At 39.6% G+C, this 27897-nt stretch overlaps 1 protein-coding gene across 1 annotated transcript in view; it reads right to left on the bottom strand.

Annotated features, from left to right (window-relative positions):
- LOC126259705 (tyrosine-protein phosphatase non-receptor type 23-like) overlaps nucleotides 1-27897 on the bottom strand; it is a 196136-nt gene that overhangs the window by 38042 nt on the left and 130197 nt on the right. The window contains exons 6-7 of the mRNA XM_049956677.1: nucleotides 17998-18174; nucleotides 14660-14901 (exon numbers count right to left, since the gene is read on the bottom strand). Of these exons, the coding sequence (XP_049812634.1) occupies nucleotides 14660-14901; nucleotides 17998-18174 (419 nt within the window). The remainder of the gene's footprint in view (nucleotides 1-14659; nucleotides 14902-17997; nucleotides 18175-27897) is intronic.

The following is a 27897-nucleotide window of genomic DNA, read 5'->3' as shown; positions in this document are numbered from 1 at the left end:
GAAAAGAACATTCAGGTTTTCTTTTGGTAAAATTGATAAAATCTATCATTACACTTATGAAATGACATTTCTGAGAAAGACAGTTTTTGATGGTAATGTTTATTTTGTCTTTCTGGAAACTGAAGATGCAACTATGGTAGAATGAGTACAAATTATTACAAAAAAGTTGTACAAGAACACAGGAGGAGATGTAAACATAAACCTCAGTTCCATGAAAAAGATTCGCAGTGATCCAGAATTCTTAAATTTCTATTATAGCCACAAAAAGATCTATAGGAAGGGGCTGATTGCTGCAAAAAATTCATTTAATGACAAAATAATATGTAATGCAGAGAATAAAAGCAAAGCAGTCTGGGATGTTACAAAAATGGAAGTGGGGAGAGGCAAACAAACGCAGAATAACATACTGCTAAGGGAGGGGGATAAAGTAATAAATGATCCACAGCACTTAGCAAACTATGTAAACGAGCATTTTTCAACTATTGCAGGCAAGTTACAGCAAAAATTCCCCCAACCAAATATAACACCTGTAAATAATGTCGCACTAAATACAATAATGTTACTTCCAACCACAGAGAATGAAGTCAGTAAAACAATTCAAAAACTAAAAAATAAAAAGTCAGTAGGCTCAGATGAAATACCAATGTGTGTACTGAAATAATGCATAGGGATTATACAAGGCCCCTTAAAAAAAATATAATAAATGAATCCTTCACATCAGGGACATTTCCAGAGCAGTTAAAACAGGCAAGAGTTGTACCTTTGCTTAAGAAACGTAATGCAGAAGACATAGAAAATTACCGGCCCATTTCCCTGCTGTCAGCATTCTCAAAAATAATAGAAGCAATTATGAAAGACAGATTAAGGAGTTAACTGAATAATACAATCATTTAAGCGAATCACAGTTTGGTTTCCAAAGTGGCAAAAATATGGAGTCAGCCATAGTAGAATTCACAAAAGTTGTACTTGATGCTCTTGATAAAGATTAGTGTGTCACAGGCATATTTTTGAATCTTCCTAAGGCATTTGATACAGTTGACCACAAGATTCTATTAAATAAATTAGAAGCATTAGGAATAAGAGGGGTAGCTAACAACTGGTTTCGATCATACCTAACAGATAGGGTACAAAGAGTAGAGATAACATATACTTCAAACAGATCCAAACATTTAGTAAAACACTTATCAGAACCAAAATACATTAATATAGGGGTTCTGTACGGTAGCCTATTAGGACCAATACTGTTCCTGATATACATCAATAACTTTCCCAGTAGTGTTACTCATGGTGAATACATTTACCAGTCAGTTGTACACATCAAAAATAACATTCGTAATTACTGCACAAACAGCTCTGTCCATGACCATGCAACAAGAGATAGACTCAACTTACATTTACCAAGAAAAAATAAACATAAAACTCAAAACAGCATTTCCTACCAAAGAATTAAACTGTACAATAAATTACCAAACAAGATTAAAGAAATTGCCAAAATACACTTATTTAAAAAGGCAGCTAAAAAGTACCTGTTATGCAATACATTTTAAACATTGAAGGATTACTTAGCTGAAACAGAGTAGGGGTTTGATAAAAAAAAGTTATACAAATTAATAACAATAATAATGATGATGATTATAAAATATTCAACATTCCACAGAACACCTTCACTTTATATTTTTTTCCCTTCTTTTTTTTCCTTTCTAGAAATACTTACCCCCAAGCTATGCATAGCACAATACTAACACCTCTTCCTCTATCTGAGCTCAACATCTCACTCATTATGGAGGGATGCTAACTCAGTTTTTCAGGATAACAAATGGGAAGTTGCAATACAGAAAATGGCCCAGACATCACCAGTGTGCATGTGTGTGTGTGTGTGTGTGTGTGTGTGTGTGTGTGTGTGTGTGTAGTGAGTGAAGTGTTATGAAACAATGTGTGTATAGTGTGTGCAGTGACTGCTAGTCAGATATGAGTGAACAATGTGGCATTACATGATTTAATAAGTTATTTGCAAAAAAAGTATTGCATACCAGGAGCAAATCTAATGATTGTCTCTAACTAGAACTCTGTAAATATATGTGTATATGAATTAGCTTATTTTAAATTGATCTAAATTTGTAAATACTTTGACATGTCCTATATCCTTGTAAAAAGAGATCTACGGATGAATAAAGCTACTACTACTATTTTGATCAGATAGATTATGATATTAAGTAAGTACCTTTCATGCTGATAGCATCACAGAATTACTGACATTGAAATTTGTTTGTCAACTTTCCTGAAACAAGTGTTTCTGTAGCAGTAATGTTGGAATTTAGTGTACCTATGAAAAGTGTTTAGACTAGAAAATTTAATACACTGTTGTAAAGATACTAATTTTCTTTTTAGTTCAGAATGGGTATCAGATTCACTTCACTGGAAGTCTGTTTCTATTATTGTATACTAAAAATAAATTTGTGATTGGTTTCAAACCCACCTTGTAAGGTTAAGCAGATTAACAATTAAATTAAAATAATAAGCTCAATTATGAATTAAAAATAAATTAATATGTAAATATACCATCACCAAGGTTGTACAGTTAACACTTCAGATTTGAACTGCTATATCACTGCAAGAAAATGGATAATTTAAAAAAAAACTGCTTTTTTTATCAGGTTCACCCCAGCTACTGTTCACCTGTTTTGCCTGTAACATTACACTTTTAGCAAGTGATTTCTCCTTTTGACACACACACACACACACACACACACACACACACACACACACATTCAACATGACAAAGACAATTTACAAAATAAAATAAATCAATTTTGCCTGCTGACAAATAATACACCACAAAATTAAAAAAGAATAATAACCAAATAACATAATGAACTAAAATAAACAACATGCTATGCAAACAGATAACACATCTGAACTGAAAACATAAAACATCACGAATCTACAGAGAAAGAGAGAGATAGAGAGAGAGAGAGAGAGAGAGAGAGAGAGAGAGAGAGAGAGAATGATGTAAAATATACAATGAAGTCAAATAGCACACTGAAGACAACTCAGCTACTGCTAGATGCTGGGGGTGTCACTACATCCTCTTCCTTTGAATGCATAAATTACACAATTCAAAGTATGCTCCATAGTTCAAAGTTCACTGCATTCACAGATTTTGTCATTAAGCTTTTACAGTTACCTGTTCCATTCCTCCTGCTTAATCTTGTCCAGAGTCTTCTTGAAAGGTCAAAACCAGGAACTTGTTTAGTCACATCACCAATAAGGGATCCGTTTTGTGGGGTTTACTTTGCCTTTGCTCCAGCCACTCCCTTTCTTCATCAAAAACTTCTAAACTATGGATTGTTTCCCAGAGACATGTCCTCGACTTCAGTCAATTCTCTGCATGTAAATGATGAAGAATTCAGAGAACGCACTGGTCTGATATCTTCTTCCGCTCCTTTTTTGTCGCAGCTTCACATCTTATGCTTTGTGGTTGAATACTGGCTAGCAGTGGTAGCCAGGTTGTGAGGCATCAGTTTCAGTCATACAGTTATGATCTTCAATGATTCTTCAGCTCTTCATCAACTTTTTTGTGTGGTTGCTTATTGTTAATACTGGGGCTCAGTATTCAGCAGTACTATGTACCAGTACCAATGCTGATGTGTGCAATGTGTTTGTGTTACTTCCTCATGAGCTGCCTGCTAGTTTGGCTAGTATAGAATTTCTGGATTACAGTTTCTGATTCACTTATTCTAGGTGGTTCCTGTATGAAAGTGTACAATCAAGTTTAACTCCTAAGTTTTTGAGATTTTTTCATGTTTAATTGGCTCTGTTGAGTTTAAGGCTCAGATTCCTGTTAGCTTCTTTGCTATTGGGATGCACAACAATACTTGCAGATTTAAAAGGATTTGGTTTCAAGAGCCATCTGGTATAACACTTATGAAAAGTATGTAGATCACTATTCAGAGAAGCTTCTAGCTATTCAAATGACTGACTGTGTGGCAATAGCTATCACTGTCTTGGGTAAATTCAATATGTAAAAGTTGATAAGTAAGGGGACAAGCACTGAGCCTTGAGGTAGGCCATTGTAAATTGTTCTGGCACTGCATATTTTATCTCTCACGACACTCTGAAAGTTCTCTCCAAAAGCATATATTTCATGGTTTTCCAGTGTTTGCTTGCATCTGATGACTTTTGCAAGTTTACCTATAAGCCCTTGGATCCAGACTGTGTCATACACTGATTGTAGATACAGTAGCACTTTCCTGTCTTCACTGCATCTTGCAAGCCCCTTTCTACATATGTGGTCAGCAACAATTATTGTTAACAGCAGCTTCTATTTTTCCCGAAAGCAGCTTGTTCACAGCAGCACATTTTTGAAATGTAACATGAAAAGGGTTATACCCCCTCAAACAGATTTTAGGTTGTACATAGCAGAGAAAGGGCTAAAGTTCTTTGGATCATCTGCTGCTCCCCCTAGTCTAAGTATCGCAGTCGCCTTTACCTCCTTCCATAATTTTATTCTGAAGATAAGTCATTTAAATATAGAGGGCTTCATCAATACAAAAGGAACAGTTCTCACAAAGGTCATCAGAAAAGAAGAAGTAACAGTGACTGCCCTAAAGGAAACTTGTCTAACAAAAGACACCATCTCAAGATGTCAAACCCCACTTTTCTCTGCGGTAACATACCAAGGACACAAGAAAAACACATGAAGATATAAAGAGGAATTCAGCAATTCTTTGTAATTTGAATCTTCACTTTCTACATTATACAGTAGGCAATGATTACATCTTCTACAAGTATCTTGTAAGAAAATGTTGGCAGAATTAGACTTTTTGTATGTCAGGATGATTTGAAAGTGTGACAAAACTGTTGCAAAATACAGGAAGAATAACGAAAAAAAAAATCTATGCATGGTACCACGACTGGCAGTGGACTGCAAATTCAATGATGGTTATGTGGTGTCACCGCCAGACACCACACTTGCTAGGTGGTAGCCTTTAAATCGGCCGCGGTCCGTTAGTATACATCGGACCCACGTGTCACCACTATCAGTGATTGCAGACCGAGCACTGCCACACGGCAGGTCTAGTCTAGAGAGACTCCCTAGCACTCGCCCCAGTTGTACAGCCGACTGTGCTAGCGATGGTTCACTGACTACATACGCTCTCATTTGCAGAGACGACAGTTTTGCATAGCCTTCAGCTACATCATTTGCTACGACCTAGCAAGGCGCCATATTCTTCAAGAATGTATTCTGAACTGATAATATTGTGAATCATGTACCGTCAAGAGTGACATTCATCATTAATGGATTAAAGTTAAGTATCAAACTATTATGTCCGCTTTCTGAATTCTAATTCCTTGTCATGTTCCAGACCTCACGTCAGTATAGTTCTTCCCTTCTCACGCCAGCCAGCGTGAGCTAAAACACGTGCATTTCGGCCTCCATTCGGAGCACGGTGTTGGCTCTTCAGCCAACTACAACATTGGCGACGAGTGTAAAAACGGTGTTTTATCTATACTGCCCTGATTTCATTGTGTCATGGCTTCGCCACAATCTCCAGATGTACTGTCTGAATTTTATCGCTTACAGAATCAGCAGACGCAGGCATTACTGGATGCCCTTGGACAGATCGTTCAGGGTCAACGTGCAATGCTAAACGATGCGGCAGCCGCCGCTCCACCGCTAAAGCGGCCACAACATGCAGTTGCACCGCCATTCAGACCTTTTGACGCTGCACTGGAAAGCTGGACAGAGTGGTCACGCCAATTTGGATTTCATCTCGCCACCTACAGAATCCAAGGTAACAAGCGGCAGCCTGTTCTTTTGTCGTTGGTTGGTGTGAAACCTACCGTGTGACAGTCAAATTATTTCCCCGACATGACATAGCAACTCTGTCCTACGAAGAAATTTTGTCTGCATTAGATGCATATTTCAAACAATCAATGTAGTTGCGAACGGTATACCTTCTTTCGTACAAAACGTACGGCAGGTCAGACTAATCGGGAGTGGGTTGCAACCTTGCGAGGCCTTACTAGGGATTGTGCTTTCGAGTGTCAATGTGGACTCCCATATTCAGATACTATGGTACGTGATGCAATTGCACAGAACATTTCTGATGTTCGTATAAGGTGAAGGGAGACGAAAATTTAATAGTCATGGGTGACTGGAATTCGAGTGTAGGAAAAGGGAGAGAAGGAAACATAGTAGGTGAATATGGATTGGGGGGAAGAAATGAAAGAGGAAGCCGCCTAGTAGAATTTTGCACAGAGCATAACTTAATCATAGCTAACACTTGGTTCAAGAATCATAAAAGAAGGTTGTATACCTGGAAGAATCCTGGAGATACTAATAGGTATCAGATAGATTATATAATGGTAAGACAGAGATTTAGGAACCAGGTTTTAAATTGTAAGACATTTCCAGGGGCAGATGTGGATTCTGACCACAATCTATTGGTTATGAACTGCAGATTGAAACTGAAGAAACTGCAAAAAGGTGGGAATTTAAGGAGATGGGACTTGGATAAACTGAAAGAACCAGAGGTTGCAGAGAGTTTCAGGGAGAGCATAAGGGAACAATTGACAGGAATGGGGGAAAGAAATACAGTAGAAGAACAATGGGTAGCTCTGAGGGATGAAGTAGTGAAGGCAGCAGAGGATCAAGTAGGTAAAAAGACGAGGGCTAATAGAAATCCTTGGGTAACAGAAGAAATATTGAATTTAATTGATGAAAGGATAAAATATAAAAATGTAGTAAATGAAGCAGGCAAAAAGGAATACAAACGTCTCAAAAATGAGATCGACAGGAAGTGCAAAATGGCTAAGCAGGGATGGCTAGAGGACAAATGTAAGGATGTAGAGGCTTATCTCACTAGGGGTAAGATAGATACTGCCTACAGGAAAATTAAAGAGACCTTTGGAGAAAAGAGAACCGCTTGCATGAATTTCAAGAGCTCAGATGGAAACCCAGTTCTAACCAAAGAAGGGAAAGCAGAAAGATGGAAGGAGTATATAGAGGGTCTATACAAGGGCGATGTACTTGAGGACAATATTATAGAAATGGAAGAGAATGTAGATGATGATGATGAAATGGGAGATACGATACTGCGTGAAGAGTTTGACAGAGCACTGAAAGACCTGAGTCGAAACAAGGCCCCGGGAGTAGACAACATTCCATTAGAACTACTGACAGCCTTGGGAGAGCCAGTCCTGACAAAACTCTACCATCTGGTGAGCAAGGTGTATGAGACAGGTGTAATACCCTCAGACTTCAAGAAGAATATAATAATTCCAATCCCAAAGTAAGCAGGTGTTGACAGATGTGAAAATTACCGAACTATCAGTTTAATAAGTCACAGCTGCAAAATACTAACACAAATTCTTTACAGACGAATGGAAAAACTGGTAGAAGCTGACCTCAGGGAAGATCAGTTTGTATTCCGTAGAAATATTGGAACACGTGAGGCAATACTGACCTTACGACTTACCTTATAAGAAAGATTAAGGAAAGGCAAACCTACGTTTCTAGCATTTGTAGACTTAGAAATAGCTTTTGACAATGTTGACTGGAACACTCTCTTTCAAATTCTAAAGGTGGCAGGGGTAAAATACAGGGAGCAAAAGGCTATTTACAATTTGTACAGAAATCCAGATGGCGGTTATAAGAGTCGAGGGACATGAAAGGGAAGCAGTCGTTGGGAAGGGAGTGAGAAAGGGTTGTAGCCTATCCCCGATGTTATTCAATCTGTACATTGAGCAAGCAGTAAAGGAAACAAAAGAAAAATTCGGAGTAGGTATTAAAATCCATGGAGAAGAAATAAAAATGTTGAGGTTGCCGATGACATTGTAATTCTGTCAGAGACAGCAAAGAACTTGGAAGAGCAGTTGAACGGAATGGACAGTGTCTTGAAAGGAGGATATAAGATGAACATCAACAAAAGCAAAACGAGGATAATGGAATGTAGTTGAATTAAATTGGGTGATGCTGAGGGAATTAGATTAGGAAATGAGACACTCAAAGTAGTAAAGGAGTTTTGCTATTTGGGGAGTAAAATAACTGATGATGGTCGAAGTAGAGAGGATATCAAATGTAGACTGGCAATGGCAAGGAAAGCGTTTCTGAAGAAGAGAAATTTGTTAACATCGAGTATAGATTTAAGTGCCAGGAAGTCGTTTCTGAAAGTATTTGTATGGAGTGTAGCCATGTGTGGAAGTGAAACATGGACGATAAATAGTCTGGACAAGAAGAGAATAGAAGCTTTCGAAATGTGGTGCTACAGAAGAATGCTGAAGATTAGATGGGTAGATCACATAACTAATGAGGAGGTATTGAATAGAATTGGGGAGAAGAGGAGTTTGTGGCACAACTTGACGAGAAGAAGAGACCGGTTGGTAGGACATGTTCTGAGGCATCAAGGGATCACAAATTTAGCATTGGAGGGCAGCGTGGAGGGTAAAAATCGTAGAGGGAGACCAAGGATTGAATACACTAAGCAGATTCACAAGGATGTAGGTTGCAGTAGGTACTGGGAGATGAAGAAACTTGCACAGGATAGGGTAGCATGGAGAGCTGCATCAAACCAGTCTCAGGACTGAAGACCACAACAACAACAACATAAGGGACCAGATTTTGAAACTAGTCAATCCCTTCCTTCAACAAGTGATGGACATATTGGATCGGCAGGACACACTTGACTTTGCTCAGGAATCATTTGAAACTTCGCCAGCCATGCGTCGGGTTACCTGGCCCGCCGGGCGAGCTGCACAGAGCAGTAAACAGCCCTCGCGCGCGGTTGCCCCGCTGCAGCCAGGCTCTCAGCCACATGTGCCACGCTGGCAAGCAAATGCAGTGCTCAAATTATGCCTGCAGTTCGCTACTAAACATTCGCGTGAGAATTGCCAGTCACGCCAAGCTCTTTGCTTTTACTGTAAAAAAAGGTCATGTCAGAGTGTTTGCCAGAAAAAGCTCAGATCGGAAACTCAAAACCATTCCAGGCCCTTTGCTTCTCACCAGAATTGGAATCGAACCCAGGATACTCAGGCTCGCGAAACTTCGCCCATGGAAATTCATGTCATTCATTCCACTCCGCCCAGTGCCACTCTCTCTAACAGTGACTGTGTTCGTCCCACCGATAGTGTGCGTTGACATCGCCGGAACTCCCGTCAAGTCGCAAGTGATTTTGTACCAGTGTCAGTTCACTTTGCATGAGACAGCAGGACAATAAACTTTTTGTAGACTTGGACATTAATGGCAAAGTGATACCATTCCAGCTCGATACCGGAGCTACAGTTTCTCTGATCAATCAAGACACTTACAAACAGCTGGGCACACCTCCGTTGCGTGCCGCAAATGTTACGTTAACTAGCTATTCAGGTCAAGACATCCCTGTGTTAGGACAGTGCAGCCTTCTTGCAACATACAAAGGACAAACAAAACTTGTGTCATTTTACGTCCTTCATTCTTCTTCTGCAGTGAACTTGTTTGGTTTCGATTTACTTCAGTTGTTTAACTTGTCTATAGTAAATCAGGTCCTATCAGTGAACCAGACTGTGCCTTCAGACAGTATTTCTTGTCTATGTGAAGAATTTGCAGACATTTTTGCACTGGACCTCGGTTGTGCTAAGAACTATAAAGCACATTTGGAACTGAAAGTAAATGCGCAACCGAAATTTTTCAGAGCGCGCAACGTTCCCCACACATTGCGTAATGAGGTCACAAAAACATTACACGATTTGGAATCACAAGGTGTAATTGAATGTGTGCAGGCTTCTCTCTGGGCATCACCCTTAGTAATTTTGCCAAAACCTTCCGGACTTCAAGGCAACAGTGAATCCACAACTAGTGACTGCAACTTTTCCTTTACCCCGCCCGGAAGATCTTTTTGACAAACTGTGCCCTGGCAAATATTTTTCGAAGTTGAACCTAGCAGATGCGTACTTGCAAATACCGGTGGACAAAGAATCCCAGCGCATTTTGGTGGTTAACACGCATCTTGGTTTGTATCAATTCAAACTACTGCCCTTCGGGTGTGCATCCACCCCTGCATTGTTTCAGCAATATCTACAAACTGTTTGTGCGTCGGTCCCTAGTGCAGCAAACTATCTGGACGATATTGTGATCTCCGGAAAGACGGAAGAAGAACATTTAGCCAATCTCAGAACATTACTTCAGGTCTTGCGACAAAATGGTCTTCGCTTACAGAAGGACAAATGTGTGTTTTTTGCTAGTGACTTGCCATTCCTGGGACATGTACTCAATGCCCAAGGCATACATCCCAGTCCCATGCACCTCCGTGCCATACAAGACTTACCTTCGCCGCAGAATTTGAAGCAGCTACAGAGTGTGCTGGGAAAAATCAACTATTGTCACAGATATTTGCTGCATGCCTCTTCCATTTCAGCTCCGCTTCATCGCTTACGCCATAAAGGTGTTCCGTTCATCTGGACGACGGAATGCGAACGCGCCTTTCGCCAGTTGAAATCGGCATTGCTTTCCAATACTTGCCTTACGCCATTCGATCCCCAGAAGCCCCTTTTGTTGACTGATGGTGAATGCATCAGATTTCAGGATTGGTGTTGTGCTTGCGCACAAAGATGGATCGCACGATCGCCCTATTGCCTTTGCGTCCAAATTGCTCTCGTATGCGCAACGAAATTATTCACAGATCGAGAAAGAAGCATTGGCTCTCGTATTTGGTGTTACAAAGTTTCATGACTTCTTATACGGTCGTCACTTTACCATAATCACAGACCACAAACCTTTGACATCACTTTTTCATCCAAACGAGCCTGTACCTCAATGTACAGTGCAGAAATTCATTCGCTGGTCTATTTTCCTCTTGCATTAAAGCTACGATATCTTGTATCGGTCCACTGCTAAGCATGGAAACGCCGATGCGTTGTCCCATTTGCCTGTTGCTGAGGATAGGGCATTCGATTCCTCCGAACTTGCTTGCATGTTCATTGATTCGGAAACCGATGACGTGGTCAAATTGTTTCCAATTGATTTTTGGTGTGTAGCTACATCCACAGCTGCCGACCCTGTCCTTGCTACCATTCTGCGTTTTTTTGCTATGCAATGGCCCTTGTCAAAGTCACGGATCGGGAACCCGTTGGTTCGCCGATTTTTTGCTCACAAGGAGAGACTTTTTGTTCGACGTGGTGTTTTGCTTTTGCATTCTGATATGATCAGTCCAGGGTCGTGGTCCCACGTTCGATACAGTCCTCTGTCTTAAAGCTTCTCCACCAAGGACATTGGGGTACAGTGAGAACGAAACAACTTGCTCGTCAGCACTGTACTTGGTTCGGAATCGATGCCGTGATTACGAATATGTGCTCTTCTTGCATGGTGTGTGCCGAACAACAATCAGCACCACCGCGGAAATTCTTTGCATGGCCAAAAGCCACTTTCCCTTGGCAACGCTTACACATTGATTTTGCTGGTCCATTCTGGAATGCTCGATGGTTGGTTGTGATGGATTCATTCAGTAATTTTCCTTTTGTTGTCCGGATGTCTTCCACGACATTATCTGCCACCATCCACGCATTATATGCTATCTTTTGCATTGAAGGTCTTCCACAGACAATTGTTTCCGACAATGGCCCACAATTCATGTCCGCAGAATTTCAGTCACTCTGCAAGGCCAATGGTATTCAACATCTGACGTCCGTGCCATTTTCGCCACAGTCAAACGGTGCCGCTGAACAATTGATCAGGACTTTCAAGTCATGGATGTTGAAGTTGAAAGAGTCGCATTCGCAGGAGGACGCGTTATTGCTCTTTTTGTCCTCATATCGCTCTCAGCGCCGAGATGGTCGATCGCCGGCTGAGTTGCTCCACGGTCGCCATCATCACACCTTGATGTCTTTGCTACATCCGCTGTATCAGGTTCCTGTGCAGCGGCAGACACCTGCTTTTGCCCCAGGCGACGTTGTCTACTTCCGCGACTATCGAGGTTCACGGCGTTGGCTCGAAGGGCGCATTCTTCGCTGCCTTGGACGCACTATGTATGTGATTTTGGGGGCCTCTGGTGAGGTGCGCCGGCATCTCAATCAGCTGCGCCTCTGTCGTCACACGGGATCTGCCGCTCCCCGTCTGCTTTCAGCGACGGTGCCGTCCGGTCAGCGCCCTGGGGACCCATCTACTGGCTCGCCTCAGCCCCAGGTGTTACCGACGCTGCCTTCCATTTTGCCCCATGGCGACGCAACACCGCCGCCACCGCCGCCTGTTCTCCCGCCGGTGACGCCCGCAGTGGATGCATCGCTGCAACCGTCGGGCGCCTCCCTGGGTCACGCCCCACTGATCGCTCCCCGGGACCAGTTGTCCTCCGACATGGAACTCTTGCCCGCTCCAGACCATATGTCGTCTTTGCCCGCCGGGTGCCCGGCCCGATGGAGGTCGACCCTTCGGCCCCTCCTGTCTCTCTACGGGCACATACACCGCATGTTGGCGTGCACCCTGGAGTAGGTTTTCAGGCATTCCCTAGCTCCCCGCGGTCCGAAAGGCAGGGTGTGAGTGGCACAGCCTTGCCTGTTGTTAGGATCCCCACCTCGTCGCATACGTCAAAATGGGGTCCTCCCCATGGCGGGCCTTATACCACAACCGTCCACCGATTTGCAAGGGAGGAATGTGGTGTCACCGCCAGACACCACACTTGCTAGGTGGTAGCCTTTAAATCGGCTGCAGTCCGTTAGTATACGTCGGACCCGCGTGTCGCCACTATCAGTGATTGCAGACCGAGCACTGCCACACGGCAGGTCTAGTCTAGAGAGACTCCCTAGCACTCGCCCCAGTTGTACAGCCGACTTTGCTAGCAATGGTTCACTGACTACATACGCTCTCATTTGCAGAGACGACAGTTTTGCATAGCCTTCAGCTACATCATTTGCTATGACCTAGCAAGGCGCCATATTCTTCAAGAATGTATTCTGAACTGATAATATTGTGAATCATGTACTGTCAAGAGTGACATTCATCATTAATGGATTAAAGTTAAGCATCAAACTATTATGTCCGCTTTCTGAATTCTAATTCCTTGTCATGTTCCAGACCTCACGTCAGTATAGTTCTTCCCTTCTCACGCCAGCCAGTGTGAGCTAAAACGCGTGCATTTCGGCCTCCATACGTAACACAGTTATGGCTCTTCAGGCAACTACAACAGATTTATATCCAGGAACATTTAAATTTGTTTTGAACACAGATGGTACATCACTAGAATCGAACTATAATAATCAAGTTTCTAAAGGAAGTGCTCAAAGAAATACAATATGGGATGAGTATAGGAAAGTAAGTGTCAGACTATGATCCTCTGATACAATCCTTTGAAGACATATCTTAATCTGTACAGGAGGTAGCTTACATAACTGATTTAGACAGTAAGAGTATAGTTCATACAGCTGGGATCCTCCAAAAGGATGAGTGAGTAGCTGCAGAAGTTCCACCAAAGTACAGTCAGAAGTTCATTTACCCAGAGGCAAGATAAATGGTCGGTCAAGGATCCAGTCACTACTATTGGCATGTTTATCATGTATACCTCAATCAGAGTAACAAAGTGATCAACATTCAAGGACGGGAGAGAGCAATATAATTGGTTCAGGTTTCTCAGTGTACAGAATATGGTTGACGCAACAACAACTGAGAGGTTCTGGTTGTGATATATCCACATGCTGCCCATAAATGTGTATTATTGGGTTCGCTTAGCAGGTTGATAATAGCCTTATGAATTTTCTGCTCACTTTTGCAAATTAGTTTACAACACATCACCGTGTAAAATAAACATGGCACATGGTGAAGCAGTGCAAACAATGAAAACAAATCCTGAGTGTTATGTTACCAGCTTAAAATGTCTGCAGCTGACAATGGCAACTGACGCCTGAGGTAGCAGTGTGATATGACAGTAGTGATCACAATAGAAGGCAAGTCCAAGCACATTCTCTGATTGGCTGTTGCTATGACAGCTGTCTTGTAAACTAGCTGTCAATCACTTCACTATTCTGATCCAGGTAGAAGTATTGCAATGGTAGAAATAGAGAAATGAGGTAACATATGAAAGTATGGACATAATTTGAAGTGTGTTTATGATATTGACACAATCAGTATTGTCAGAAACATATACAGTACTTGGTGGCATAAAGGAAACTACTGTAGAGACACATATTATATATACTATCTAGAATATAAATTAAGATTTTGCATGCAGCTCCACCATTCACATTATGAACTAAAGATGCAGTCAATATTAATTTGGGGCATCTACATATTCATTTCAATGTATCAATTTGATAAGCCTTATGGATTGTGAAATATGATAACTGTCATTTCGAAACATGGCATGATTAAGTTAATAGCCCACTTTCTTAATTTATTTAACTGGATTATAACACTAACAGACTTTACTTGTGTGACTAAAAACCAAAGGAAAATAAATGAAATTGAGTGGGTATAATGCTGGTATCAGTGAGTACAGATTTCAGAAAGCGTATAGTTCTTTGTTTCCAAGCAGGTGCAGTTGTACGTTTGCTAATAAATACAACAGCTGAAAACTGTATTTCTATTGCCAAGTGGCTATTAATGGAAGGCATTTTTTAACAGACATATAAGCAACACTAACTATGGAGCTCTATGTTCATTTAAAGCAGAATGCACACTTTTATGCCATCATATTACCTGGATAATGAAGATACTTCATGTGCTTTTATGGGCATTAAACGAGCAAATATGTCAGATCCTGCTATTTCTGGATCACTAACATTGAACATAATGCCTTTTACAAGAGGTGCACCTTTAACCTCTGAAAGAATGTCGAAGGGTGGGACCTCTTCACGATACATAATCTCATTTTCATTTTTCGCTGCCCTTTTCTTTCCTTCCACAACCTCATATGTGAATGTTAAGGCTCCATTTATTGCCTGTGTAAGAAAAAATAGTTTATTTAAGATATAGCAGTTATTCAGCACCTGTCCCATGACAACATAAATGCTTAAAACACTAAGAAAAGAAAAAAACAGAAAACCAACAAATTATGAGAAGAACTGATGACCATTTATTACCTTTGGAAACCAAAATGTATAATACTGCTGACAGACAATTCAAACAAAAAAATAAAAGCAAAATGGAATATTATGAAAAGCGAAAGAGGGGCAAACAAAATTATATGCACAAATATGGAAATTAAACACAACAATGAATTGATATCTAACTCTGAAGCTGTGAAGAACATAATTAACAAATTCTTTTTGAGCATTGCCAAAAAATTGGTGAACAATAATCCAAACACAAAACATGAACCAGCAAACCAGAAAAAACACACACATACAGAGTAAATATTTATTACTGCAATCATTATACAGGATGTTGCAAAAGCCATCAGAGAGTTGAAAAATTCTTATTAAGCTGGAATAGATGGTATTCCAGCAACTATCATCAAAGGTTGTGTGTGTAATATTGCTGAACCACTAACTCATCTCTGTACTGGTCTTTCCTGGCAGGTACTTTAACAGAAGCACTGAAACTATCGAAAGCAATCCCTGTTTTCAAAAAAAGACATAATAAACTGACTGGCTTCATAGATAAAAAAAATTACTGGGTTTATCCCAACATGGGTATAAAAACAATAAATTTACAGAAACGGTAGTATATGACTGTGTTAATATGATACTAGATCTGTTACATACATACAACCCAAAAAAGATTTTTGACACAGTGGACACAAAATATTGCTGGAAAAAATTGAACAGTATAGTATCAGAGAGCATCCAAACAAATTGACTAACTCATTTTTAAGCAATCACACACAGAAAGTCAGCACAAAATACACTAACAACCCAGTTCAATAACTGAAATCCCACCTAGTACTAAAACTGTTAAACAGGGAGTGCCACAGTATTGGGATCTCTGCTATTCCTACTGTATATTAATGACCTGAACCTGAATGTAAATGAACACACAACTATAATATTTGCACATGACACAACTGTACTCCTCAAAGGGGAGAACACAAATGCAGTTCAGCAAATTGTGAACTTGGCTACTGAACACCTCAGCAGCTGGGGCTACAATCAACGATTAATCAACAAAACTAAAAAGACAGTTTCCGTGAACTTTTACTCTTTAAAAAATAACCTGAAAGAGAATAAACACACTGAGAAAGTAAATACCAGAATAAATACTGGCTGCTACGCACTGAATGTGCTGAAATAATGTGATAGCCAGAAAACAATAACAAGTACATACTACACGTAAATACAGGTCCACCTAAAATATCAGGTGATATTCTGGGGAAATTCTACGACTGCCCTGAGCACTTTCAGAATCCAGAAGAGAGGTATGAGGATCATTAATGGAAGCAAACTCTAACAAACTCATCTTCATGAAGCTGGATATCGTACCACTGCTCTGTCTATACATTCTTAAGACTGTAAATTTTTAAATAATGCCATAGTGCCAACTAAATCCAACTCAAGAAAAATAGTGGAATACACAAACACAGCACCAGAATAAACTCAAATCTGTATGTATTATATACAAACACTGAACTTTGTCAAAAGGGAGTATTCCACATGGGCCTCCAGCTGTTCAAGAACCTTCCCCCATATATGCAGTCAACTGAAGTTAACATTCAATTCAGTAAAGCCGTGAAGTCCTACTTGCTGTAACACTGTTTTTACTCTGTAAAAGAATACCTAGAAAAGTAATCTTGCTGGTAATGTTTAAGTGTAAAACATGGACTATGCAGTGAACATCATTTGGTCAATCTTTTGCAATGTACTAGTCAGCACCATGTAGGTGCACATGTGTGTGTGTGTGTGTGTGTGTGTGTGTGTGTGTGTGTGTGTGTTTTGTGTTACTCTAGCTCATCAAAGGATAACTCCAAAAGCTAGCAAATTTTCTCTCTTTTGTATGTACCTGTCAACTCAATGAGTCTGCTGTTTGGAGGGTGGTCTATTTTAATCCTAAAGTATTTATATTCTATAAGAATGTTCATACAACTTTTATGTTGCAATGTATTATGATACCATAATCTACCCACAATATATGTTAACAATGTTAGCAAATTTCCTCCAACATTTGTAATACACTGAGTACTATCAGATCACATGGCTTAAAAAATAAACAAATAGACATATATAAAAGTACAAGTAAAAGGGACACACTATGTTACCTTCAAAAACTATGACTTCCTTCATTGGGGAGGATGAGGTATTGTGTTGCGGAAGGTGAGAGAGACCCACAAGTAGTGAAGACAAGACTCAGAAAGCAAGTGGCTACTGCCTACCTTTGCAATATATGGAATATTTACATTTATACATGTCTACTGGGCATTCCTTAAGCTTTAATGATAGGTTACTCTTCTCGTAGGTTAATAATTTATCAGACACATTGCAAATGTGGTAAGTGGAAGAAAAACTCTTGAAGCTGACACTTTGCAACAAGCATAAAATAACTAGGTCAGACATACCATTTATCAGTTCATGAAGACATATTGAAAAAAAATAACTGTTTGTGGGTACATCCACTGTGATGTACATCACTGATGTATGTTAAGTGGAATATCTGTGACTTGACCAAAGGCTTTAGCGCACTCTTAGCTTCCAAGCAGAACAGATGTGTATGTTTTACTGTAAATGATCATGCTCATAAGCATTATTATTGTTCCTTACTACATCACACCTCTATTATATCGCACCTGCTGTATACTCTCACTACATGTTGATGTTTGAGATGTCTTCTATATTTACATAGTTTATCACTCATTGAACCAAAGCCAGGATAGACTACTACTCACCATGTAGAGGAGATGCTGAGTCACAGACAAGTACAATAAAAAGATTGCTATACATTTTACCTTTCAGCAAAAGGGCCTTTTGTGAAGTAGGCACACACACACACACACACACACACACACACACACACACACACACACACAATGACCACGTCTCTGTTGCTGGTGAGTAGCAATCTGTCCTTTTCATAATATTGTTGACACTTTAATATATATCACATACCTCAATATTATCCATTCCTTTTGAAAGTCTGACAGCTTCTTCTAATTTCTCTGCTGCTGCTTGGTAAAAAGTAACTCGTTCACCCATTTTCTGCTGTTCTTCTGCCTGCTGACCATGGTACAGTAGAGAGATACATGTGTGGTACACCAATTTGAATTTCACATAACGTTTCCAATTCTGTAACAAATTAAATAATAAAAAATTGTTATTGAGCAGAGAATAAAATATAAAAATAATGAAATAGGAATTTATAGAAAATGACTATCCAAGTCTTCGTTTTCACATCAATTCATATTTTATTTATTACAAATACAAAATATAATTTATTGTCATGACATGAACAATAAAAAATAATCATATGAAGTATAAGAAAAAGTTAAAATCAAACAATAGAAACTCCTGGATGGAATATCAACAATGTAAGGACTGCTACTTAACCACACATTCAGCTGAAGACAGGCACAACTAAAAGACACTTACACATTAGCTTTTGGCCACAGCCTTCATCAGAAACACACACACACACACACACACACACACACACACATACACACACACACACACAAGCAAGCAAGCACACCTCATGCACACATGACCAACATCTCTAGCAGCTCAGACAAGAAGATAAGAAAAAGTTATGACCATGTTTTTTTTTATCTGTTGTCCTACAATTCCAAGTAATTTTATGATGTGTCAGTACAAGCAGTTAATTTATTATAATATGCTGAACTTTCACTGACACACAATATGTAGAATACAAGTGTATGTCAATACACAGTGAAACAAATCAATTACTGTCTTAATTTCATTTCCAAGATGACATCAAGAGTTCTGAGTAAATGTCATTTTTATGGCATTTTATTGTACAAGATGATATGCAGACTCATCAACAAATAATGTAAACACCACTGATGGAATATATACGACAGACCCAAAGCCTAAGGACATCATTTTCTGCTATACAAGTGGTGACTCTGTAATACACTTAATACAGTTAAATTATTTGCCAGTGCAATTCTGTATGGTATCGAAGACACAACTGACATATTAGTAACACACTAACTTAATTTATATCTAGTTAACTTGTCACTTCACTGTACACAACATTTTGTATAAAGTGTATCTGAGATTATAAACCTTACTACAGTGACATCAACCACTTTCTTATATTGTTCTCATTCTTTTCATTAAAAATGAATGTAGGTACTGTTGGCTTCTTCTTTTAGAGTTGTCATTCATATAAAAATTGAAAGACAGCTATGAAATAACACTATGTATTCTATACGGTACCCAGGAAGTAGGAATGAATATTAAAGTGGTATAGAACATACAAAATTTATTGGATTTACTTTTTTTCTCTTATTTTACTAACACATTAAGCATTAAGTAATTTCTCCCATTTATGAATGAAAAATTACATCCTCCATACAACCACCCAAGGCTACACAGCAACAAGCAACGCATTCACTGACGTTCTCGGTGATGCATTCACAAACATCTGGTGGGATGTCATTAACAACCCTTTTAATTTCATGCTTCAGCTGATGCACTGTTTGTGGTTTGCTCATGTACGCTTTTGATTTCACAAATCCCCATCAAAAAATGTAACAAGGCATAATATTGCATGATTTGGCAGGCCATTCCTGGTTGTCATGCAGAGAGATAATTTTTTGAGGAAACTTTTCATTCAGAAGAACAATTGTTTCACGGAATGTGTGACATGTCACACCATCTTTTTGAAACTTAAAATCATCATTTTCTCCAATATGAGGGAAAAGTCAATCAGAAAGCACATTTTGGTAATGATCACTGTTCACGGTGACAGCAGCTCCCTCACCATTTTTAAAAAAGTACAGCTTGATCACTCCTCCTGCCCAGAATCCACACTAAACAGTTGTGCATTGTAGATGCATCTCATCTTCCACAGTAACTCGCATATTTCCATTACCACAAATTCTGCAGTTCTGATTATTGACGTACCCAAGTGCACCTCATCTGAGTGATTTTTTAAGTCCTCATTCTCCACCTATCGAGCCAAGACCCATCGAGCAAATCGATGTCTCTTACCATGATCTGCAGGCTTCAACTCTTGTGTAAGTTGACTCTTGTACACATGCATTTTCAGATCTTTTGAAAGGACTTCTACAGTGAACTTGGTGAGCTTGTCGGCAAACTGATTTTCTGGGGCTTACAGTCACAGTGACATGTGCAACAGCAATGTTTTCTTGTGTTTGAACGGAACGTGGTCATCCTGTTTTCTTGACATTTGAAACAGAACCCATGGTCTCAAACTTATGGATCAACTTCTGAACTGATGATTCGGTTAGAGCATCATTATGTCTGTCACATGCTATTCACGAACTGCTGCTGTAACACTTTCACTGTTTTTGTAGTAACTTTCTATCACATGGATATGTTGCTCAGTGGGCATCTGCTCCATGATGAAAACAAACATCAAGCAGCAATGCTCACCACACGAAAGCTATCAGGCTACTAATGGGAAGGATCACAGATAACAAACATAAAAAAACCACAGCTGCCAACTGTCATATGATGAAATGGGACAAAATTTAAATTCAAATTCCTGGACACCCAGTAAAAGATATGGTCAGAATTAACACGACGCTGTTACGGCAAACTCCTGTGGCACAAGAATACAGTGCAACAAATGTCATCTTTAATCAACTAGAATTAAACTTGGTGAAATTAAACATGAGTCAGTGGGATGGAATCAGTGGCAATCTACTGGTATGAAATATTAGTGGAAACTATTTGGAAATGGTGAACAAGCTGTCAAACTCTGATTTTTTTCCTTTTTGAGTACTGGTATGACATAAATTTTCATTTGTCACAAAATATTCATTATTACTTTATTTCCTTCCAGTGACTGATAAAACAACTTTCTGTGCAGTTAATATCTTTGCAACATTTCTGTCTACCCAACAAACATATCTTACCATCCTCCATTACTCTAACAATACAACTGTCCATATACATCCTCATAATCAACTGCTTTTCTCTGATTTTCTAAATAACTGCAGAACAACTTACACAAAAACTGTTTCAGATGCAAAGAAATGGGCTAACTTTTCAATAGAAACTGTCTGATACCAAGTGTGTGTGTTTTTTTTTTAATGTCTAATGCACTTCCAGTTTTAAAACATGCGATACACTTTCATTAATGATTCATTCGATACAATTTAGATCATAGCTGTTGCAACATTATTTTTCAGTCAAAGGTAATTTTCCTCATTCATGATTTTTACATCATAGTTAAACATAAAATTTCATAACATAAGTCTATTCCTTAATTTTTAAAAACATGAACAACAAAAGGAATAAGTAGGTCCTAATTACATTTATTAGCTTTAGTTTTTGTTTTATTTTCTCTAAGAAGTGCAGAATGAAACGTTAGAGATGTTTCAAAAAGATTACAATCATAACTGGAGGATTAGCAATCATAATTTATTATTCATCATCTCAGGTAGGCCTTCTTGACTGAAATAAATAAAGTAAATTCACTGGAAATAATGTATTTAAAGCAAGGTACTTAAAATTAAGAATATAATTCTTTGTACAGATTGGCATGAAATTCCCAACTTGGCACTGGCTCTTCTTGTTGATTTACTTGGACTATGAGTCAAAGCCACTCAAACTGCTTCAATTTTTTGCAGTGAACATACGGTATGTGCATGTGGCTGCTGACACTCCAAAACAGACCCAGTAACTTCAAATTTTTGATGTAATCTGCTTTCTGTCTGTGTGCTGGGAGCCCACTGTGTGCTGAAATGAGCATGAAACCTTCCCTGTGTCAATGTAACACTGTTCGTTGCCACGAACAGTAACACAATCTTTGTCTTTTGTGCGACAGTCAACCATCCTTTGTCTGTCATCGTGGCAAACTGAAATGGTGGACTCACAACAGAAGCGATGACTCGCAATGAAATATGGTGTAATTTCCATGAACTGCATAAAGTTGAGCACACAATCTGACAGCTATTGCCCTAATAGTATACTTGTAGGATTAAAATTCAATCAGGTGACTTATCGTGCACCACCCTGTATGTTAACATGTATTACAAAGAAACATTCTAATAGAAATGTATCACGAAAAAGATGAAAGTTTGTCAATAAGGAAAGCAGAGATAAAGCCTTCATCACTCTCCAGCATAGTGCAAACACGACAGGGCTTTAATAAGTGCCACAGCCCCTGGCTATCGCCTATGTAGAGCCATCAATCATACAGTCGTGTACCATGGTTTGCTGCATTTCCTGCATGCTCACAGCTCTTTCCTCTGAACATCAAACACACAATGGATTGCTCACAACTGAACATAAAGCAGTCATCAATGCCCTATGGTGCCAGCCTCGCCACCAGAGGCATAAACATCGCCACAAACTGTGCTGCCATTATAGCACTGTCTTGAGTCTGTGAGTCATGTACCTCACCAGGTGGTTCTTCCAGTTGCCACCAAATAACTTTACAGCCATCTTTCTCATTCTTCACTCCAGGCATACGCTGACCACACATAGCGATTCCTCAATCAGAGTTCTCATTGAGCCAATGAGGGGGCTCTCACCACAGTGTACATAGACTACACCCATCCTTGAGCAATGAGGGCTCACCACTGGCCAAGGCCTAAAGTACCAACCACTTACCACTGACCAAGGCTCCACGAACTACACACCATCCTCATCACTGCCTGTGGCCTCCACAGACAGCATCCATCATCGAGTAACCTACACTCACCACCAACCAAGGCCTCACCCATGGACTAGAAGCTTGAGCCAAGTAGTGCAACTCATGTCTCCAAAAATCTTAATATCATATTCCAGCTACTGGACTTAATAAACATACAATTTTTTTGCTACTGGGCACTTCAGTTGTAGCATGTTATTCCCTTTCAGTCACAAACACTAAACTAAATATGATCCTATTGAGCTTCGTATGCCCACCCATACCCCTGGCCTATTGGCTGGCTCAACTTGCCAGTTAGAGAGAGCATAAATTTACTACATACAGCTGCTTGAAAATGTAGATGGGCATTTGAGCATTATGTATTAAACAATGGCCTAGTGCATATTTTCATTAATTGTGATCTGAGCTGTTTTTGGCTTTTTGATGTATATGTGGACATAGTACGCAGGTGACATTTGAAAATAATCAAAAGTTAACAATATTAGCATCAAATCCTCTGTTTTTGGTATTGCAAGGCTGGTTGCTGACACTTACAATGACATTTCACCTCTCTGAATGCACAGGGAGTGTCATGTAAAAATAATCAAAAAGAACTGACATCAATGTGAAAAGGAAACTTTTTGCAACACTAAGCTGATTGGGAGGAGTTTTGATGATCTGCCATCTTTAGGGATTACTGGAGACGAGGACTGAAATGAGCTGGTGCAAGAATAATTGAAAAAGAGGACCGTTACTGTCATCCCCTACTGTATATAAACTTTTAAAACTTATCAATAAAAGGAGGTTATTTTTACATGACAGACAAATTTTATTACTTTTACAGATGTAATATTGGGAGAAATAATGAGCTGGAAAATGCCATGTAATAAGCTAATTGATTAAAATGAGCACTAAGATTTTTTTCTGGCACTTATTGCTTCTTTCACCTATGGAAATGATTTGTTAATGTCATAAGTGTTGACTTGCTGTGAAACACTGTGGATCAGAGTCCACATCATAATGTTTGTTCCCCTACATTGGCTAGGTAACTCAGTTAAACAGTCCAATATGACTTTGTTTACAACAGTTCCTATGTGTTGATGACAGCTTTAAGTTTCAGATCATCATAAGGGACACCCGTGAATATCAAGATGTGCCATGGGAATAAAACTGCAGTAATAATAATTAAAAATTATGTGTGAAGTAGTGCACTTTTTGTATTTTTAACTGCAAAGTGATGGCATAAGTAAATATCCTCAACTTGTAGGATGAGATCAGTCACTAACAAGTTTTGGGTGAATGGGAAAGTACTGTTCAGCACCTGATGTGGATGCTTGCCTATTGTCTGATAAGCTGAAGCAGTAAATGTAACTGATTCAAAGTTGATTTAAAAAGACTCTCATGCCTTATTCTGGATAAAAGTGTGACAAAGTCATGTAGAAGGCTAGCGACCATTCTAGTAAACATTAGTAGATCTCTAGTTAAGCGGTCTAGGCTGCATAAAAGGTCATACAGCATGTAGAGAATTACTTTATTTGAACACAAAGTATGCACGATGCATTTTGGAATTATTTCCATCTTCAGAAATCTACTCAAGTGCAAAGTAGCACAAGGACAAGAGTGTTACTAGTTGTGTATGTAACGTGAGTCTGTCATCTCATGTTACACACAGAACTGGCAATGCTCTTGTCCTTGTGCTACCTTTGCACTTGGGTGAAGTTATGAAGATGGAAATAATTCCCTATCATACACACTTTGTAATCAATAAAGTCATTCTTCATCTGCTGTATGACTTTTTATATGAGCTACCCAGTCTAACTGCAGAGCTATATATACTTATTCTAGATAACCAGCCCTTGTCTACCATCTCAACCAGCAGCCACATCCTACAGCTTTAACAACATCACCTGATGAGCAACAACTAAGGTTAGGACTGACCCCCAGAAAATTGTGTTTCTCCTAACGATGAACCATATGTAGAATACTGTGATATAACATTAGATTCTGTAACTAGAAAACCAGGTTCATGATGCACACATTGCATTAACACCTTAGGATTTATGCTCTGACACTTAACTGAGCAGCCAACAAGCCAAACAAGTCTCTATCATAACAATAAATTAGAAGGGTCACAAATAATTGAAAAGTGAGCTCAAATAACCACAAACAACATTCAGCTGATGGTGAGCAGAGAAAGGCAAGAAGATGATTGCAGGATACATGAAGATCTTGGTGAGGAACAGAGGTACCTGAGATTGCTTCTTTCACTTTTAAGCAGGAGAACTTAACAATCACTGAATAGAAACAAATTCACCAATGGTGGACAGGTACATACAAAGCAGAGAGCATTACTCTTTTATATTCTGAGCTCCTTTCGAATGTGCCCTTACATGTAATTTCTTGTTTGACCTCAGCAGTGAGTCATCAGATATTTTGCCACTAATCTGCTTTTACAAACAGTTTTTAAATAATGGACCAAACAGTGCATTTAATTAACCTGACTGGTACTCACATTTATTATCATTCATGACAACATGATGACCATCTTGTCTATAAGAAAACATATTTGTAGTCTGCACCTTACAGGTGAGTTCTGACTGATTTATATCACAAAGTATGTTTTGATTACTTGGTCACAGAATACACGAGGTTCTCTAGTAAATGACAGCATTACACATTTGGCTGATACAACATATGGCTACACTGTGGTTTACTGAGTTTCATATAAATTTCTCAGGATCTCAGTTCTCCCAGTTTTCTTAATTTCTTAATTAGCAACCTACTTGGGTAAATACATGTCTTATCTGAATCAGAAAAATTAGGGCAAAGAAAGTATAATGTGTCAAATATGGGAAATAAACAAACTTAAAAGTTCAACTACAGAAAGTATTAGCAGGTTGGTGGAAATTTAAGTTATGAATAAAATTTCAGTTGTTCCATAAAAACACGGGAGAACTGCCGGATATCAGTAACTTCCTGCCACGATATTTCGGCGCAGAGTCTTCTGGTCATCTTCAGGTGCATGCCACTGTAGTAGTACTGGCGAGTATGCGATGAGCTCCGCTATTTAAAGCCTTCTGAGGTGACATTGCGCATGCACTGCTCAGCGTGCGCGTTCATAACGGCTCCGTGCGCTGCGCCTCGCACCCTCCACTGTGAAAGCCTGGCGTATCAGTGTCAGGTCGATTTCCATCTTTATGCAGATAACTACGTCGACTACAAAGTTTCTCTATAACAGGATTCCAAGCAGAGTTCAGCTGATAACCGCTATCTCGATTGATGAGAGTCTCGTTGTCAGACAATCTTATTTCCACAGATTCATTGATAATCGAGCTCCAAAAGTTTGATGTATGGGCCAAAATTTTTGTGTCGTCGTAATTCATGGAATGGTCTGTGGAAATACAATGTTCAGTGATTGCCGACTTGGTGGGTTGGAGAAGGCAAGTATGCCGTTGGTGTTCCACAATGCTTTCCTGCACAGCTCGTGTTGTTTGCCCTATATATGATTTGCCGCATTCACACGGAATTTTGTAAACACCTGGTTTACGCAGGCCCAGGTCGTCTTTAACGGATCCCACCAGTGATGAAATTTTGGAAGGAGGGCGAAAGATGACTCTCACTTGATACTTTCTCAATATTCTGCCTATCTGTGAAGAAATATTCCCAATAAATGGTAGATAAACAGTCGACCTGAAGGCCTCTTCCTCTTCCTTGTTCCGTCGTTTGTAGGTCTTCATCACTCTGTTCACTTGCCTAGGTGAAAAGCCATTCTTCAAAAATACTTTTTGCAGGTGTTCCAGTTCCACTTGAAGACTGTCGGCGTCAGAGATAGTATGGGCACGGCGGACCAAGGTTTTGAGAACGCCCATTGTTTGTGCTGGATGGTGGCAACTAGTAGCTTGTAGATACAGGTCTGTATGAGTGGGCTTTCTGTACACCGAGTGACCAAGTGTGCCGTCACTCTTCCATCGCACCAAGACGTCTAAAAATGGCAGACAACCATCTCTCTCTATCTCCATGGTAAACTTTATGTTTTCATTTATGGAGTTCATGTGATGAAAAAATTCTTGGAGACGGTCCAGACCATGAGGCCACACTATAAAAGTGTCGTCAACGTACCGCCAAAATACTGTCGGTTTAAAAGTGGCAGAGTCGAGTGCTCTCTCCTCAAAATCCTCCATAAAAAGATTGGCCACCAGGGGAGACAAAGGACTCCCCATGGCGACACCATCAGATTGTTCGTAAAATTCGTTGTTAAATATAAAATACGTAGAGAAAAGAGTGTGCTCAAACAACGCTGTAATGTCGGCACCAAACATATTGCCAATGAGGTGTAGTGAGTTCACCAGAGGCACCTTTGTGAACAGTGAAACCACATCAAAACCGACCAATAAATCACTACTTTGCAGTTGTAGTGACTGAAGTCGACTGATAAAATCACTAGAATTCTTTATGTGATGTGCACACTTGCCTATCATTGGTTTGAGCAAAGCTGCCAAGAATTTTGCTAGGCTGCTCCAATGTTACTCACAATTGGACGTAATGGCACATTTTCCTTGTGGATCTTAGGCAGTCCATATAGCCTAGGCGGAACTGAACTGTTTGGTTTCAGTCTCTTGATGACCTCCTTCGGTAGAGAACTATTAGATAAAAGTTCTGCTGTTTTTTGCACTACTCGGCTCGTGAGATCCTTATCGATTTTGTGATACGTTGAATCACATAATAAAACATTGATCTTATTAACTCAAGTGAGAGTCATCTTTTGCCCTCCTTCCAAAATTTCATCACTGGTGGGATCCGTTAAAGACGACCTGGGCCTGCGTAAACCAGGTGTTTACAAAATTCCGTGTGAATGCGGCAAATCATATATAGGGCAAACAACACGAACTGTGCAGGAACGCATTGTGGAACACCAACGGCATACTTGCCTTCTCCAACCCACCAAGTACGCAATCGCTGAACATTGTATTTCCACAGACCATTCCATGAATTACGACACAAAAATTTTGGCCCATACATCAAACTTTTGGAGCTTGATTATCAATGAATCTGTGGAAATAAGATTGTCTGACAACGAGACTCTCATCAATCGAGATAGCGGTTATCAGCTGAACCCTGCTTGGAATCCTGTTATAGAGAAACTTTGTAGTCGACGTAGTTATCTGCATAAAGATGGAAATCGACCTGACACCGATATGCCAGGCTTTCACAGTGGAGGGCGC

This window comes from Schistocerca nitens, chromosome 5 (genome assembly GCF_023898315.1).
Source record: "Schistocerca nitens isolate TAMUIC-IGC-003100 chromosome 5, iqSchNite1.1, whole genome shotgun sequence".
NCBI classification, from domain to species: domain Eukaryota; kingdom Metazoa; phylum Arthropoda; class Insecta; order Orthoptera; family Acrididae; genus Schistocerca; species Schistocerca nitens.
The sequence above is the reverse complement of the archived record's forward strand: the minus strand, read 5'-3'. Positions and strand labels throughout refer to the sequence as shown.